Source organism: Sceloporus undulatus, chromosome 5 (genome assembly GCF_019175285.1).
Source record: "Sceloporus undulatus isolate JIND9_A2432 ecotype Alabama chromosome 5, SceUnd_v1.1, whole genome shotgun sequence".
NCBI classification, from domain to species: Eukaryota; Metazoa; Chordata; class Lepidosauria; order Squamata; family Phrynosomatidae; genus Sceloporus; species Sceloporus undulatus.
Window position 1 is genome coordinate 169,242,136 of NC_056526.1, and position 18,411 is coordinate 169,260,546.

At 40.6% G+C, this 18,411-nt stretch overlaps 1 protein-coding gene across 7 annotated transcripts in view; it reads left to right on the forward strand.

Annotated features, from left to right (window-relative positions):
• Window positions 1–18,411, forward strand: part of MANBA (mannosidase beta) — a 73,451-nt gene that overhangs the window by 15,613 nt on the left and 39,427 nt on the right. For 5 of the 7 annotated variants that reach the window (XM_042469149.1, XM_042469152.1, XM_042469153.1 and 2 more), the window contains 3 exons: window positions 1,558–1,728; window positions 8,792–8,915; window positions 15,605–15,780. In XM_042469149.1, the coding sequence (XP_042325083.1) occupies window positions 1,558–1,728; window positions 8,792–8,915; window positions 15,605–15,780 (471 nt within the window). The remainder of the gene's footprint in view (window positions 1–1,557; window positions 1,729–8,791; window positions 8,916–15,604; window positions 15,781–18,411) is intronic. The other 2 variants (XM_042469150.1, XM_042469154.1) reach the window with 2 other exon arrangements.

Below are 18,411 nucleotides of genomic sequence, written 5' to 3' on the forward strand. Positions count from 1 at the left end.
CTCCTGAAACTGCATATAGATCACTAGATGTTTTAGGATGTGGGTAGAAACATGTAGCACTCCAGATGTTGCTGAACTCAGTATTCACTATGCTGGCAGAGCTGATGGAAATTGTACAGGCGGGCCATGTTATTCCTATCTTTGCTATAAGGTGACCAAAATGAGATTGCATTGGGTTGGTGAAGGTTGCTAAATTAGGGCTGTCTCCACCCACAGTTGTTATGTGAATATTGTAGCCTCATTGTTGTTTTCCTGCTCGTGTGGGCTGACTAGGGAAGATGGCCAGGTTTCACAGCACTCCTGTGAACAGAGCACTACTCTTAACAGGGCACTGCTAAGTTAGTTTAGACCTACATGATTTGAGATCCCTGCAAGACTGAATGGATTGTAGGTTAAAAGATACTTGACAACCAGCTCTTTATATAGTTCTAGACAGCCAGTAACCGCAGAAGGCTTATCAATTTCTGAGACAGGCCTGTCTATACATGACTGATGAGTCGTGTTGGCTTGGAGGTCACAATTTGTGAAGACCCAGTTTGGTTGCTAAATGTTGGCTGTGGTGTTACTTACTTTTGCCTACTTTCTTCACTCAGAGGAATAGTTCAGTTGTGACATGACAACTATACCCTACAGTCTCTTACGATTTCAGCAGGCTCTGCCACTAAAATAATATCTAGCACAGGAGTGAGTAATCTTGCAAAGGTAAAGGGAGGTGATTCCCTCCCTTATCAGTCCTGTTTTCAGGCCTGTTTCAGAATCAGTGATCAGAGGTAACAATGGGATTCCCCAGCATATTGCTCACCCTCCTAATTGGGAAGGCAGGTGGCATAAGATCTCCTCACAGAGTTCATAAGGGCTGGAGGAGCAGAGGGAAGGGTTAAGGAGTCAGATGGGGAATCATAGCAAGATAGATTAGGCTGGGGGCTTGGCGATTTGACTCTCCTGACTTAGGGTGTTCAGAGAGCTGAAGCTATGTGCCATAGGAGCAAATATCTGTTAATATATTTCTTAAATAATAATAATAATAATAATAATAACAACAACTTTATTTGTATACCGCTTTTCCATAGTGATCAAAGCGGTTCACAAGACCATCAAATACACATAACATCAAATACAATTGCACATTATATCAAATACAAAGTAAGTAAAACCGTGAGTACATATGAATTAAACAAGCTTCCTTAAAATCACGTATAAGAACATTAATAACATCTGTCAGTCATAAAGAGCATCTTTCAACAAAGGAATAATTTCTACAAGGAGTCAGAAGGATATGCTGACCGGAAAAGATGGGTCTTTAAGGCTTTCTTAAAGGCATCTAAAGAGGAACTAAGCCTTATCTCCTCCGGGAGCTTGTTCCAGTATGTGGGAGCTGCAGACGAAAATGCTTTTTGGCGAGTTGATGCCAATCTCATCTCATACAAGTGAGATACTTCTGTAAGTGAATAAAGTAATGATTGAGGCCAAACAACTGAATCAATGCATAGTAGATGCTGTGTGGGAGTGATTAATATATTAGATCTATAATACTTTTTTCCCCCTTGTCTCTGACAGAGGTTTGATATTACTGATGTCATCAAGGAGATTAATGCAATTCAGGTTCATTTTGTGTCTGCTGTTTGGTATGCTGCGGAGCAGAGTAAAATTCACAAAGCATACCAGGTACCTCCTGAATGCCCTCCCCCTGTACAGAAAGGACAATGTCATGTTAATTTCATCAGAAAGGTAATAGCAGTGTGCATGTGTGCATGAAATCTCTTGAGTCCAATTGAAAAACAATTCTGATAACATCAAATGAAACTCTCACCATTTGCCGTTTGGATTATTTGTTTATTTTTTAAAGTGTGTGTATGATGAACCTTTAAATATAGATTATTATATTTAAAATATATTAAAGGACTCTAAAGATTATTTTAGTGGGGAAATGTATAATGTGCTGGATTTTTATTTATTTTTAATGCTTTTCATTTTAACTGCTTTTAATTTTAACTTTTTAGATAATAGAATTATTTTTATGATGTCAATTTTAACTGTTTGTTTTAATTGTTTTAAGCTGCTTTGAATCATGAACTGGGAAAAAGGTGGGAAATAATGATGATAATAATGATAATAGTAGTAGTAGTAGTACATTCTTTTACTCAAGATTGGCAATACAATATATGCTGCACTTTACTGAGAAATATTGAATAACCCAGGGCAGTGATGGTGAAACTTTTCGAGGCCGAGTGCCCAAACTGCAACCCAAAACCCACTTATTTATTGCAAAGTGCCACGTCCCTCTGGTTTTCTAGTAACAAACTCTGGCAAACTCTGTGCTGGGATGACGGCACATGTGCCCACAGAGAGGGCTCTGAGTGCCACCTCTGGTATGCGTGCCATAGGTTCACTATCACTGACCCCCAGGGCATTAGCAATGTGAGATAACATCATTCATGCAAAAATTGTCCCTTAACAGACTGATATCAAGAGAACAAGAAAGGTACTACAAGCAATGAGTACAATCTACTGAAATACTATCCCAGGCAAGCCCCATATAAATGGATAGAACCACATAAGAAGAATTTTGGGCAGCTCCTGCTCATTTCATAGGAGACGTTCCAGGTAGATTCAGCCTGGGTATTTAATAAACAAGAGAGATGAGAATAAACTTTCAGGAGTGCCAGGATATGTTGGTAGAGTTGAAAGCATCTTAGCCAAGCAGCCTTGTGTGTGTTTGCTGTTTCTCCCATGCTGATCTGCTTATATTGTGCAGCTCTGACAATTTCTGAGAAGTATTAGTTAATCAAAAGCTATGTCTCACTTTGCTGCTGTATAGCTGAGCAGGTGAATCTGTTTGTGCATGCTGGAGGAAATAGGATAGTTCTAAAAAGCTTCTACCCACTGCAGTCATGAAAGCCAGGAACTTAATAAAGATTACATTGTATTGCCAAGATCATGAGTTACAAAGCATTCCCACTTCTTTGTTGTGTGTGTGTGTCTATGTGCCTACAAGTCGCCTATCAACTTATGACACTCCTATGAATTTAATGGAGTTTTCTTAGGCATAGAATGCTCAGGGTTAGTTTGTCGTTCTCTAAAATACTGCATACAGCACCTGGTATTTCTTGCTGACTTAAAGGCACACACACACACCCACGTTGTTGTTTTTAAAGTTATAGCCAATGTTTTGTCTCCCAATGCAAATCAGTGGAGGATGATTGGTGATCCAGATTCCCAAGTATGGATTTGATTTCAGGGCCTGGATCAGAATGGGTTTGAGCTGAATTGCCCCAGATTCTAATTGCTGACTTTGGGGCTGTGCAGATTGGCAGGAAAGGCCAGCCTGGGGGCAGAGTCGGGGCATGGTGTGCCCCCAGGTCTTTGTGACGCTGCATGCTGCACCACACAGCGCACAGCTTTATGGCGCTCTTCTGGTGCTATGTTTAGATGACTGCTTTTTGCAGCTCCTTTTTGCGCCATAGATAGGCCAGATAAGAGCTGCAGCATGTGATTGCCGTGGCCCTAATCGGCAAAGACGGAGACAGCGGGGTGAGCTGCACATCCCCTTAGGAACCCATTCGGGTTCCAATATAACATCTTAACAACTACACCATTCTGGATCATAGTTTACTTACATATAAGTATTAAACAGTGCTTGCTCCTTAAGAAATCCTTTCAGCTGTTGCCACACTGCAGAATTAATGCATTTTAACACCACTTCATCTATCATGGCTCCATCCTATGGAATCCTGGGATTAGTACTGTAGTTTGTTGTGGCGCCCACACTTTATGACAGAAGGCTTAAATATCACACAGAACTATACACATCCTAGAATTCCTTAGCATTTAACCATGATCGTTAAAGCGGTGTCAGACTTCATTAATTCTGTAGTGGAGATGTAGCCCACAAAAGCTTGAATGCTTTTGTAAAAGTGATGTTGTTTAAACTGTTTAAACTGAGATACCCTGATTGGTTCAGTAGCTGTTCTCTTGATAATACCACAACTCTTGTTAATAATGACCACTATTAGGCAGCAGAAGAGAAAATGATAAATAAAAATATAATAGATAAGAACTTGGATGTGAATGTTCTTTTATAATGTAATTTATACAACTGGATTAGATACATATTTAAGTAAGCTGTGAAAAATAAGCTATTTTTGTTGTACCAGTTAATTAAAACATGATAGGGTCATATTTTGGCTCTTGAATTTCTATGTTTCTCCTCTGTTGATTAGAAATCAGTGCAGGAGTAAAAAAAAACAAAACTTGAACAGCTGTAGTACTATTTTTAGAGCAGAAGATGCCAAGAGGGTGATTTTTACATGGTGCTGGACTGTGTTGTGTTTTATAGAAAATATTATTTGAAAAGAGACTTTGAGCCTTGAAGGGATTTTTACAGAACATACATTCCAAAAAGAGATTCTGAGCCTGGAAGGAATTGTGTGATCATGCTTGAAAACTGACTGTGTTGTTTCTTAAGTTGGCCATTTTCTCAATTCACCCCCCTCCATCTCATTTCTGTTACACCCTTCCTCCAGACATTTATGGACTGTACATTTGGATAGGTAAATTAATGAATGTAGCATTTCCCAAATTACTCAGTTCTCTGACTGCAAATTTCACATCAGTTTGTAAATAAGTGTTGTAAAGAACTATGTGTAAAATGCAACAAGAGGTTAACTGTAGTATGGTGAGTATGATAAGTGAAGTAAATTTACTTGCATTTTCACATGAATCTCAGAATCAGCTTTCTAGAGTTTGCAGTAGAAACATTTTTCCTTTATAGCACTTGGAAACTCAATTCACACTTTTAGTTTTGAAGCTTTAAAATCTGTACATGATGTCTTTATCACCTAATTCTCCCATGGTGAATGTGCCGGCATTGCTGTTCTGAGTTAACACCCTGAAATCTGTAAATCAGGACTGAAATGATGACTCTTGTGTGGTCTTAACAATTGCCTGTACAGAATTGAAACTTGGCAGTCCCATTGCCAGAAGCAGTAAGGTAAAAAGATCTTTTTTATTTTTGTAGACTGTTTTCTGAGAAATATTGCCTCTACAGTACTGTTAATACACGTGAAAAAAGCACATGGCCCGGTTCTTGTTCCTCCTTGTAACATGATACACTGTTAGGCAAGCTGATTCTCTGGGTTGCAGCATGTGTTGCCAAAATTAGTTTGGCTTAGCTTCTGTTTATTAGAATTATAAATTTAGATGGGTAGGTCACTATATAAATGTTTAGCAAGATCTATTGTATGTATATTCCAGGGTTGGGAGTTCCGGGGTCAAATCAAGACAGGTCTCCAAATAGTGGTCAACAGCAGGATTTTTTCCTGGAAAATTTAGCATGAACTGAAGTTAACTTATGTTGTTTGGCCATGTGCTGTTCACATAGTTTGCATATCATTTCCATAAGGTCAGTGAAAGTTAAACCGCTGTTAAGGCTGCTAAATATATTGTCCAATATCATATACAGTAGGCCCTTGGTATCCGCTGGGGTTTAGTAATAGGAACCCCCTGTGGTTACTAAAATCTGTGGATGCTCAAGCTCCATTATAATACAGTGGTGTAGTAAAATGGTGTCCCTTATATAAAATGATAAAATCAAGGTTTGCTTTTTGGAATTTATTTTTAAAAATCTGTGGATACAGAGGGCCAACTGTACATTTTTGGCATACTGTAAATTTATGCCAGCATAGTTACACTGGATCCCATAGTTATACAACCCATTGCATAGTATGTGGCAAAACCTTGAGCTCAGCTATTTGCAGTGCTTGACGGGCTTCCTATGTGTGTGTGTGCCTTCAAGTTGTCTGTTGACTTCTGGTGCCCCTGTTAATTTCATAGGGTTTTCTGAAGCAATGAATACACAGAGATGGTTTTACCCATTCCTTCATCTGACATACATCCTACAGCACTTTGTATTTGCTGGCAGCCTCCTATCAAAGTATTAGATAGGGCTGACTTTGCTTAGGTTCCAATATGAGACAGGTTCATTTAGGGTACTTAGTCACATGCACCAAGTCAAAAGTATGAGAGAAAGTTGTGTGTGTGGTTTCAGAATGCTTGGCTGCACTAGGGACTACACTTACACAACCTCTCAGAAAATGTGACTGCTTGGTCAACTATTTTTACACGAGTATAGTTCTCCAACAGGGTTCCAGCCATAAGATGGACTGTGTGATTATTTGATTCTGGGCTTTACTTCATATATTATCTCTAGCATGGGGTAGCACACAGCTTGTGGACTGCACACTGCTTCTACCAGTTACCTCCTGGCCACCTGGTGCACCTTGCCACACACAAAAATAAGAAATGAGGAGTCATAGTTATGCGTGTCCAAGGAAGCACAATTCATTGTATAAACAAGGCACATGTCACCACTGTGTGTGTTGTTTTAGTTTCACTTTAAAAACAAAAGAGAAATGAAGAGAATTTCTAGTAATTTCTAGCTTCATTGGGAGGTGGTGGATGTGGAGAGCTTGGAATTATTATAATTATTTTACTTTAGTTCCCAGAAACCTCCAATCAGTATACCATCCATTGCCAACATGACACAGCTGACTGGGAGACTGAGGGAGTCAGAGTCCAAAAAAATTAAGTTGTTCTACTCTGGTGATATGGCTGATCTAAGGGATAGAAAAATGGGTTCCTGAGCTAAAGTTTCTCATGTGTGCATTATTCAGTGATGCAAGTTGTATTTTTCTTTGGCTTTTAGAAAAACAAGGTGGTGTTGTTAGGTTTGGGAAGACAGAGCTATGTGGATAGGGCATATAGATACCATCCTTTCACACTTTCATCATTGTCCTTTTGGTGTGTTGATTGGGGTGCTTTTTATTTCGAACTGTTACTGGGGTAACATGGGATGAAGCCACAGGACATCTAGGAAGCCCTACTACTTTGCAGTGTATATGGGATTGTGCTTGAAAGAGCATCTGAATCAGCCCTAACTATGTTCATAGATAACTGCTTTTTTGTAGTTGCAGGTTGATATGCAGAATCACTACAGGTATTTAGCATGATGGCTTCTGATCCAGACAAACAGTTTGCATCCTCCCTGTAAGCTAATGGTGCGAAGGCTGCATGTAAATCATTATGTATGATAATTACTGTAGCCATGTGTACATGAAATTCATTTATCCATACTATCACATATGACTTTCTTAGTTTTATATTATTTCTTATGGGAGAGTGTGCTTAGTGCAATGAAACGTGTAATGTATGAAGTAGACTTAATCTGAAATAGGAATTCGTAGATCTCAATCACATAGAGATCTCAGCTCTATTTGCTGTAATAGATTCTGAAATCTGACTGCATTTCTGACAATATATTCTACTTGTGAAGTGCTTTGAAGATCTAGTGGTAGCAGCACTTCTTGTAATATCAAGATCCATGTACTCTGAGAACATGATGTATGAGTAGTAGTGGAAAATATGTGTCTCTTATGGATCATGCAGTCCTATGCTCATTTTTATACCCCCTGGATACCCCACTGCCACATTTTGTGCCAGAAAGTTCAAATTTTATAGTAAAAATGATTTAAAGGCACATTTTAAACTTTTAAAAATAGAAATCACATGTTTGCAAGGCTGAAGGAAGTGTGATTCCCATTTAAAACAAGTTAGGCAGGTCTTTACTGTACCTGTATTTTAAGCAGAAAAGCAGTGTTTAAACGCCAATAGTGGACTATCTGTTACATCTATTTCCAGATTCCAATAGTATGTAGCAATAGCAATAGCAAATACATTTATCTACCACAGTGAACTAGCACTCCCTAAGCGGTTTACTATGTGTAAGCTAATTGCCCTCAACAAACTGGGTACTCATTTTAGTGACCTCAGAAGGATGCCAGGCTGAGTTGACCCTGAGCTCCTCACTGGTATTGAAGCTACAACCTTGTGGTTTGTGAGTAAGTGGCTGCAGTACAGACATTTAACCACTGTGCCACCAGGAGATAAGGCTGTAGCAGATCTTCATGAAGACAATTCTCTTCCTCCCTGAGGTTTGGTAACCCTTGTGCAAAGTGAAGGTTTGCATATTGTGCATATGATTCACCCTGTAGGATCTCTGTCATTGAGTCAAATGCAGACAGAACAATTTTTACACATAGCCTGAAATGCCTGTAATTTATGCCAATTGGGAAAATGTGATACTTGTGGTTCACCTTATTGTATATTACAATTAATACTGGGGCTCCATGGGCCTAATCAGTGGACCTTTTATTTATTTACCATATTCCCATAAAGCCATTCAATAATATTGTTCTTTGGGCAGCCTGCAGTATATATGTTGAGACCTAAACCCAACTGCTAATCCGAACTGGAGAAGTTCCATTAAATTACCGTAGTAGGCTTTACATAAATGTTTAGTATTCAGTATTTAATTTTTTTAGTAGTAGATTCTTTATTCTGGTTGGAAGTAACAATTGGATTTAGGCCTCAGAATCTCATTTAGCTCATAGGAGCTCCATGCTAGATGGTGTGCTTTTCCTCAGCAGATGACAAGTCAGTGCAGAGTAGGTTTCCTGAGTATAGAAAATTTGAAAAACTTTTGTGTGGGAGTGCTACATGTTTTGAGGACTGACTTCACATATATATTTCTTTCTGATATATAGCTAAGAGTTTTTATTGTTAATTTTTGTTGCTTTATTATGTTTATTTTTGCTGTTTCTTTGGTGATGTGGTGAGATGGATAAATCTTTTTAGTTTGCATGTTTAAACTCTATTGATGTCTACACTTCCACTGCAAGTTATCCCTTAAATGAAGTGACCTGAACTTCTTATGTCTGTGTCTAATTAATTGCAGGAGCAGTGTTCTTTTAGTTGGGACTGGGGTCCCTCTTTCCCCACTCAGGGAATTTGGAAGGATGTTAGAATTGAAGCATATAATCTTTGTCATCTGGTTTATTTCTCTGTGACTCCTCACTATGGTAAGTCTTACTGCTTTAAACCTAGGGTGAATCTGGAAAAATGATATATTTTTATTCTGAGGGAAAACTAATACTCGTTTTTTAAAAAAATATAACCATAGTATTCTGTCACCATTGAGATTCATTGAGATTATAGTGCCCACCATCTCCATTGGCATTCTGCCTTGGGATTGCAGGAATTATAGTCCACAAGTAACTACCATAGATAAACTGCACTGTATCCAGAAGATATCAGAAGAGCATAATCTCTTCTCAGCAACTAGGCTAGAAATCCACTGCAAAATATATTGTTCTCTGTTCCTACTTTGATTGCATAATTCTTTTCCTTTCATCTCTCTACTGGCTTCTTGTCATGAAGGCTATGAGTTATAAATTTTAAAGTGGAGGTGAAGTATTTGTTGTCCTTTAGTTTTTGTTGGGCTGCAAGTTCCATTAGTCCTAATAAGCACAGCTGTTGGTGAGGGATCATGCAAATTGTAATCCAATATAATATAGATGGCTATTTGTTTCCCACTCCTGCTCTAAAGCTCAGTACCTTTCTCTTGCTGAATATATGTGCTCCACATTTTAATTTATAATTACATTTTTAATATATTAGATCCTTTTCATACGAAAGTCATCCAGTAGTCATGTCCAGGCAATTGCTCAAGCCTATGCCCATTTAGCTTCAGTAATATCAGATACGCTCAGACTGGGCATTTTCCCTTAGTTTGCACTTAATATACCTTTTCAGTCTTATACTGTATATCAAGTATCCTCACACTTTGTGCCCTCTGTTATATTGTCCTTATTCCTAGAAAAGCTTCCCCTCCCATTTGTGAGGTCATCTTCTCACAGAAACCCTTTCTTGGTCTCCACTTGTTCAGTATAGGTCTTTCTGATCTCCACTCATAATAAAGTAATGATAAGGTATGCATATCATGGAAATGTTCTAAACTCAGGTTGGAAACAAAGGTTGCTGGAAGTGCAAGGCTGTATGAATCAACTGTTAATATGTTGTGAACCAGGTAGTTGTAGTTTTAATCTGAAGCAGAAAGATATTTACTTCTGAGACCACCCCAGAGACCCTTACCGCTCCAGGAAAGACTGGATTTCCAAGACTGAAATGCCAATGGCCATAGATCATTGGTAGAACACATACTTTACAAGCAAAAGGTTTCAAGATTAGTCCCTTGACATCTCTGAGAAGGGGTTAGAAAGACCTTTGTTTAAAATATTATACGAGCACTTCTAGTCAGTATAGACTAGGGGTCGGCAACCGCTGGCCCGCGGGCCACGGTCCTGCCTCCGCCTCCTCCTCCTCCTCCTCCACCTCCTCCTGGGCCGCTTGACCGCACTGCCCTCCTCCTCCTCCACTGCGCGGAGGAGGAAGAGGAGGGCCGTGTGGCCTGGGGCAGAGGAGGCAAAGGGGGAAGCCCCGCGCCGCCCTCCCTGCCTCCCTGCGCGGGCCCGCGCTGCCCTCCCTGCTTCCCTGCACGGGCCGTCCTGGCTGGTTTAAGGTGCCTGATGCCCCCTGTTGGCTGCAGTTGTGAGTGGTGCCACCAAAATTGTGCTGCTCAATTTTGCAGTGCTGTGAAGGAAATCTCTTTCCTCTTTCCTGTTCTTAGGAGATGACACTCTGGGGTAAAGAGTCTGTGGAATGTAGTGATGCAAGAGGGCAATTGAGGACCCTCCTGTGTCATACAGAATGGCAGTAGTCACTTTTGAATTTCTTTGACAACTGCAGCAGCTTCAAGACACTTGACACAGGAAATGAGAACCCTAGTGGGTTGGTGGGCAGGAATGGAGGAGGGTCCAATGTGCCCATTTGGAAATAGCCTACCCTTAATGTAGATAGATGGACCAAAGATTTAAGTTTGTATAAGAGAGCCTTCTAAAGTGAGGTAGTAGCAGAATGCTTAGCCATGTTCTAAGTAGAGATGGGAACCCTGGTGGCTTACATGTCAGAGCTGTTTGAGGCACTGAAACCTATTATTAAAATAGGCCCTATATCTTGGACAACTTCCTTACAGTTTACATTGCAACCTAGATTAGATTTACTGTGCTATTGACATGGAAAACACCAGCTGCCAATTGATGGCAGTTAAATGTCTCTTCCTCTTATTTCATTTCTTTAGAAAGGAGGACACACCAGAGGCTTGAGTACCTTTCCTGCAAAAAAATTTGTCATCACATCCATGATTTTCATTCTGTATTTCTAAAACAGGCACTGCAGAGTTTGAAAAGCAGGCAGAGTGGCCAGCTAAAAATGACATAATCCAAATTTAAGAAATTTTAAATCCCAGCAATTTTAATGTTAAAGTGCATGTTTAATCTCTCATGTTGAAGTCAATGAGTCTTAAAAGTGCTTAATTCTAAGTGGGTCATGTCTTAAAAATGGCCAAATCAGACCACTTGTTTCAGAAATCAGAAAAGTTTTTTCTTTGATCTACAGCTCTTAACCAATGGCTTTTTTGGCCAGGGGATTCTCGGAATCATAATACAAAAGAGTCATATTGTCTTGGAGTATAAAATAAGTTATAGTCCAGAAAAGTTACTTTTGTAGTCTCTGCCTTGTATATGGATAATAATGGAAAGAAGTCCCTCTTTAAATCTTCTGCAAATAGCTCCAACCCTCTGCCCAAATTAATGTAGCTGGAATTTCCATGAAATGCCACAACAGAGTCATAAGGCCCACAGTATGTAGCCTTCCAAGACCAGCTGTTGGTAGACAGGTATGCAGTCAGATACATTTTCTGTTCAGTCAGCTAGGGGCGTTTTATGGAGCATAGACTAAACAGTGAGCTAAGTTACCGAAGAAAAGAATGGGGTGGGGTGGGTGTCGAACTTAGGATAATGAACGACCAGATCTTTACATTTGTCACGCAACTCTCATATCATTTTGCATTGTTCCATGTTTTTATCCAGGTGGCCCAATGTATTTAAAAAAAAAATAATATGTATTGGGCTGATCCACACAGCTTGCTGTACTTTTTATTAGCATAAAAAATCCTTGTGTGACATACCTCTGTCATAGGGTGCTCCCAATGCGAATGTTAATTGTTGATTTGTATAATATTCTCCAGAACATGGGGAGAGTCTTTGTATGCTTTTGCAGACATTCCCTTAGCATATGACTTGAGGGGGAACATGATAATGGGGCAGTGGGATGCTTGTTGTTACAGTTCTGCTGTCTGTCTTGCACAATTGTTTATCATGTAAGCAGGGGGGTTTGCCTCTGAGGATGGTTTTTCCCCCCTCACCTCTGCCTGAATATTTTTCTGACAGTTATTTGCCATGCTTCCCACTTATAAATCATGGATATTGAGGGACATAATTAAGCATCTTATATCTATACCTTGCGTTCTTCCCTACCTCTCCCATCTGGCAGGAAACATGAGGAAGACAAAAATTTCCCCAGGACCTTTGCCAGCTTATTCTAGCTTTCTGTTTTACCCCCCCCCCCCAAAAAAAAAAAAGTGATTGTCTATCTGCAGCATGTCAGTGGCAGCTGGTAACTTCCTTGTCAGTGTGCCATGAATCCGCTGTACATTTCAATTCAGACTTTAAACCCTGTCCTAAAAAATAGGTTCAGTACCTTGGATAGCTTTCTTAAAATCTGGAGGAAAACATGGAAATGATCCACTGTCCTACTAAGTAGATGGAAGCCATTAGTCACTATGTGGTATGTAGAAGTATAGGTCCATTCTATCTCCTCAGTGCTCTGTCATCTCACGTATAATTATTTCATTGCATGAATGATTTGGGCTGAGGTGGAGAAATTAAACCTGCATGGTATATAAGGGGGAGAACCAGTGTAATGTAGTGGTTTCAGTGTTAGACTAGGGTTTTGGGAGACCAGGGTTTGAGTCCCTGCTCATCCATGGCGAGCCAGTGGGTGACCCTGAACAAGTCACACTCTGCCAGCCTCAGAGGAAGGCATGGCAAAACTAATTTGAACAAATCTTGCCAAGAAAACTCCATGATAGGTTAGCGTCACCATAAATCAGAAATGACTTGAAGGCACACATTTATTCATAAATAAAGGTTAATGATAATAATAATAACAACAACAAACAACAACACTACAGTTAAGAAGAAGCCAAAGAGCAGTGGATGTCTTTGTTGTCCATCTTATTACTGTGTTGCATTTATTGTGGGGGAAAAGGACAAAAGAAAGCACACACATTTCTGCCCTCTGTATTAAAGCAGTGCACCTCCACTTGGGCAATAAAAAAAGCAATCTTGCTTCCTGCATATACTGACACATAGGATTTGCCTATTGTTTGCAGAGGAGATGATTAGTGAAGTTTTGGCAAGAGACAGGTAGTTTATTCATGCATAGTAGGAGGGCCGAACAAACACTTTTCTTTGAATGTGTCATTCTCTGAGCTGGAGGACTGTATGTAATATCACATGGGACTTTCCTTGCTAGTTATTAGCATGCTGATAACTCCAGCATACTTGAGTGGCCAAAGAGAAACAGCCATAGGCCTCACCAAATCCAGACACAATGGGTTCAGTTAATTCCCTCTGTCTAATTCCACCCACTTCATAGGCCAATGGTGGATAAGAATTTCACACATTTTGTTTGAATGTAGCATTGTTCAATATGCAGAACTGCCTGTGCTGTCCAGAAATCACGACCTTTCTTCTCTGCTCTTCCAAAAACCAGCTGTATTCATAATAGATTGAATAAAAGTAAACGTAACAGATGGGGAAAATTATTTTTTAGAAACGATAATATCTCTGTAGTTTCTCCTAAGCTTTGCTGTCCTAAATTATTTCCTGTAACATGTGGTGGAAAAGTGTCTAGCCAAAGTTTGTCTGAACAGTGATCTGACCCCAAATAAGAAATATTATTTATATATGTTCTTTCGAGTCACCTGTTGACTTATGGTGACCCCATGAATTTCATTAGCCATGCATTTACAGTGCATATGCCAAAATATCACATTTGAATATCCTTCCATGCACCCCATGGAAACACAGATGGCTCTGCCAAGCAGCTGCTGAGCACAATAGCTTTCATAAAACTGGAGTAGACATCCTTAAGAAGCCTACCTTAAGTTCCCATACCCAGCTGTTCCCTTTGCTGGAATGTTGGACAGCAAAAGATAGTGGGTAACAAATCATTCCTCATTGGTGCAGTAGTGGCTGCTTGGTTATTGTAGTAAAAGAGTCCCTGTGACCAACTCTGGTGAAAATTTCAAATCTTCAAACCAAAAGGTCAAAACACGTTTCTTCTGCATGTATAGTAGAGTCTTGATTATCCGACATAAACGGGACCGGCTTGTAGTCGGATAACTGAATATGTCGGATAATCCAGACTTTCCCCCCTCCCCTTCTCCCCGCGGGTGCTGGTGCTGGAGCAGGCACCGCACGGGGAAAAGGGAAGGGGGCGGGGCTCCCTCCTTTCCCTTCTCCCTGCGAGTGCCTGCACTGGCGCAGGCACCCGCGGAGAGAAGGGGATGGGGCGGGGCCGCCTCCTCCCTCTCCTCCCTCTTCTTTCCCGCGGGTGCCGCCCCCCGGGGGGGGAAAGGACGGGTGGGGGCCGCCTCCTCCTTCTCCCTTCCTTACCGCGGGTGCAGCACCCCCAGGCAGGAAAGGACGGGTGGGGGCTGCCTCCTCCTTCTCCCTTCCTTCCCGCAGGTGCAGCAACCGCAGGGAGGAAAGGACGGGTGGGGGCCGCCTCCTCCTCCTCCCTTCCTTCCCGTGGGTGCAGCCACCCATAGGGAGGAAGGGACGGGTGGGGGCCGCCTCCTCCCTTCCTTCCCGCGGGTGCAGCCACCCATGGGGTGGCTGCACCCACGGGGTGGCTGCACCCCTTTTCCCTCTACGGCCTCCCTGATTGGTTGGGAGGCTGGGAAGGGGCGGGATTTCTGGCTGCAAGGGGAGGCGAGCCGAGGGACTTTTGTCCCCAATCCGACGTCCCATGCTTCTTCTCACGAAGAAGCATGGGACGTCGGATAATCCGGAGTGTAGGTTAACCGAAGGTCAGTTAACCAAGACTCTACTGTATATTTCAGTTCTAGGTTGAGCGGTTCCAAACTGCCTTAAAAATATGGCTAATATAGGAAGATGTTAGCATGCCTTAGGATCCTGGCAGATACAGCTGCAGGGTCTCCATATATTGCAGTGATGGTAAAGAAAATGATTGCAACTATATTAGTGGCTTCTAGTGTATTTACATCTCACTCTTTTTTGAAAGAAGGATTGAAGGTCATAAATCACCTTTTATAAAAAATAACAAAAATAAAAACTTTTATCTCCTCACAAAGCATATCAAATAGGGGGAATAGATTAAGTTTCAAGAACCAGCTGCATCCCCATGGTGAGCCCACAGACATCACATCCATGCAGGGCTTTGTGCTCATATCCTTCCATTGGGGATGTGCCATTCTAGCTTTTCTGGTTGTAATATGCTATCAGATTGGCTTGTATGTATGGTAACTCTTTGAATGAGAGACCTCCAGGTTACTGATTCTTGTTATTAATTCTTCTCAGGTCTTGCAAACTCAGGGCTGTACCTTCATGTATTGAGTCAATCCATCTATAATGTGATCTTTCTCATTTCCTACTGTCTTCAACTTTACCCAGTATTATTGTCTTTTTCATTTTAGTTTGCATATTAATAAAGGTGTATATGGCAAATAAGCGCTGTCTCCCACCATTGCCAAGAAATCTTTCTTATTTTTGTTTCTGTCCAGCACGAAATACTCAGCAGTGGAGTCTTGAAATAGAGTCGGATTTTGATGTTGTCAGCTCAAAGCCAGTTTCTGGTCTTGTGAAAGTGAGCATTCCTGAGCTGCAGACACAGCAAACATTCACTATGAAGCTTCATCCTGGGGAAGACCACATTGTGCTGCTCGTAAACATGAGTAAGGTGAGGCTCAGACCTGCTGACTACAGTGCTTTCCCCTTTTGCATGGGAGTCAGTGCAAAGTATTTGTCTATGCCAAAAAGGCAACAAAGGCTGCCAATCCACAAAAATGTACTAAGAGTGTAACTTCAAGCCCCACAGTCCCCCAACCAGCATCGCCAAATACACTTTATCACAATCCGGAAAGATTAAGTGTTTTTATATTCTGTGTTTTTTCACTGGGAGAATTAAACATGTATTTCTGTCCCTTCCACTGATGTGCTTAACTTTGACTTAATTATATCCTGTCTCAGTGATCATTGGTATCTCAGTGTTTTGAACTTAAGAATTATTATTATTATTATTATTATATTTATTTGTATCCCGCTCTTTCCGCAGAACTGGACTCAGAGCGGCTTCACAACATTTAAAAACAATACAATGAAAAACATAGAAAAGTGATACATTAAAACAGAATTAAGTTGTAAGGAATATTAAAATAGATTACTTATTAAAATGATGAAAATACAGTTTAAAAGATAAAATTTTAAAACACTTAAAAGGATACAACACCCTAGTCCTTTAAGAACATTGTTTTAAAAAGCCTGCCTGCATAAGAAAGTTTTAACCTGCCGGCAAAAGGCCAACAAGGAGGGAGCCATTCTGATATCCCTGGGCAGGGCATTCCAGAGTCTAGGGGCAGCCACCGAGAAGGCTCTGTCGCGTCCCCATCAACTGTGCTTGTGATGATGGTGAGACAGAGAGAAGAGAGCACTGGGAGCCACATTTTACTGAGTTAGAACATTGGACTGTGTATCCAAGTACTGTCAGCTGTGACTGACTGGTGCACCATGGTATCAGACAGGATTCTTTCATAGCCCTCTTTGAAGATCCTTAGTAAGGTGGCCTTCCATCCAAGGAATAATCAGGCCCAGAGCTGATTAGCTTCAGCCACTGGATGAGATATTTTACATTCAGTGTAGTATAGCGGTACAAGCGTGTCCAATGTGGGGCTTTAACCCATGCCCCTGTGATTAAGAGTCGCATGCTCATCCAGCTGGACTTGAAAGATGATGATACAAGTAAGAAAGAAGAATCAGAACTGTCACACTACCCTACCATCTTCACACTCTTTGGTTGCCTTGACAAACTTCTCACTAGGGATGACAAAGTCAGATTGAACATACTATGAATCTGTTGATGCTTTTATCATCAGTAGATTGCAGTGCATATTTTACTTTGCTTGGTAATTGTCCTATCTTCTTCGGGATGTTTTGGTGGGGGATGCAAAAATCTCTGCTTAGATTTTACAGCCTCCTTGATGGTGTCACAGATTTCTAGCTTATGACTGCTTATCTTGCACTGACTGTACTATGACTTAAATAACAGAATAGTTTATTGCAGTTTAAAAGAAGTGCTATTGTTTTGGGTTTTTTTTTGTTTATCCTAATCTTCCATTAAGGATCTCAAAGTGCTATGCATTCTTGCTCTTCTCCCCAATCATTTTACACTTGAATCAGTCTTGTGAAGGGGGTTAACCTGAGAGATAGTACGCAAGTAAATCCAACCAGAGAGCTTTATTACTAAGTGTTGTTTCCAAGGTTGTAATTGAATGCCGTAATGACAGTCCTCAAAGCATTATACCACACTGTTTCTGATTTTAGATTGCTTATAGGGATATATAAATGAACTTGTGGTGGAGTGGTGTGAGGTCCCCAAAGAAATGATCATATGGGCAGGAATGACAGTTCTCTGAATGGGGCTTGAATACAGATAAGTCCTACAGTCTTTTCCCTTGACAACAATATTCACAAGTGTGAAAATATCTGCATTACTGAGAAGCATGTGAAAAATTTTTTTAAAACATCCTAGGGAACTAATGTAAAAATGTAACACAAAGACAGATATTAATAAAAAAAATATTTCTTTTGAGAAAAAGCAGTCCCTTAATCATTGTGATGTTAATGATGTTAAATATATTCTTTGGATTCCTCTAGCATACTTTGGGCCAACAACACTAAAAAACATTCCACTCCCAGAATTCCCCAACATTGCTACTGACCATGTTTGTTGAGGGAATTCTGGGAAATAGAGTCTAAAATTAGGTAATTTCCCCAAGCCCTGGGAGGAGGGTCATCTGTCAAGGAAAAGTCTGGGTCCAGAAGTAATAGGTGTCTTAGCTGCCGAAGAGTCATTATAAATATTAGAGCAAAGTAGGTGCTTTATTTCTTGTTTGCTGCAGTCACTTAGCAAATGGAAAGGTGGAATTCAGCCTCACATTGTGCAGTGGTAGTGGTTGTGGTGGGAGCAACAGCAGTGTTTGTTTTAATGTCATTTACTAAATTCTAATTTTGAAGGGGGAAATGCAGAGGCAGTGGGACAGACCAGTTAACCTGGTAATCCATAGAGCTGGAATGCTCCTCTTCTTTTCAAGAGAACAAACTCAGAACTGTTTACCAGCATTAAGTGCTGGGCTGTATACTCACCTTTTTTCACTTCCAGCTTGCCTGCTCTCTGATGCCATATTTGTATAACAAAGGACTCAGGGGTGCACTTTTATACATCAAAGATCCATCTGCATCTGTAATTTATGTTGCTGGGTCATGTTCTGTGTTTTAAACTATAAGCAAATGTATTATTTGAGGCAGCAGAACT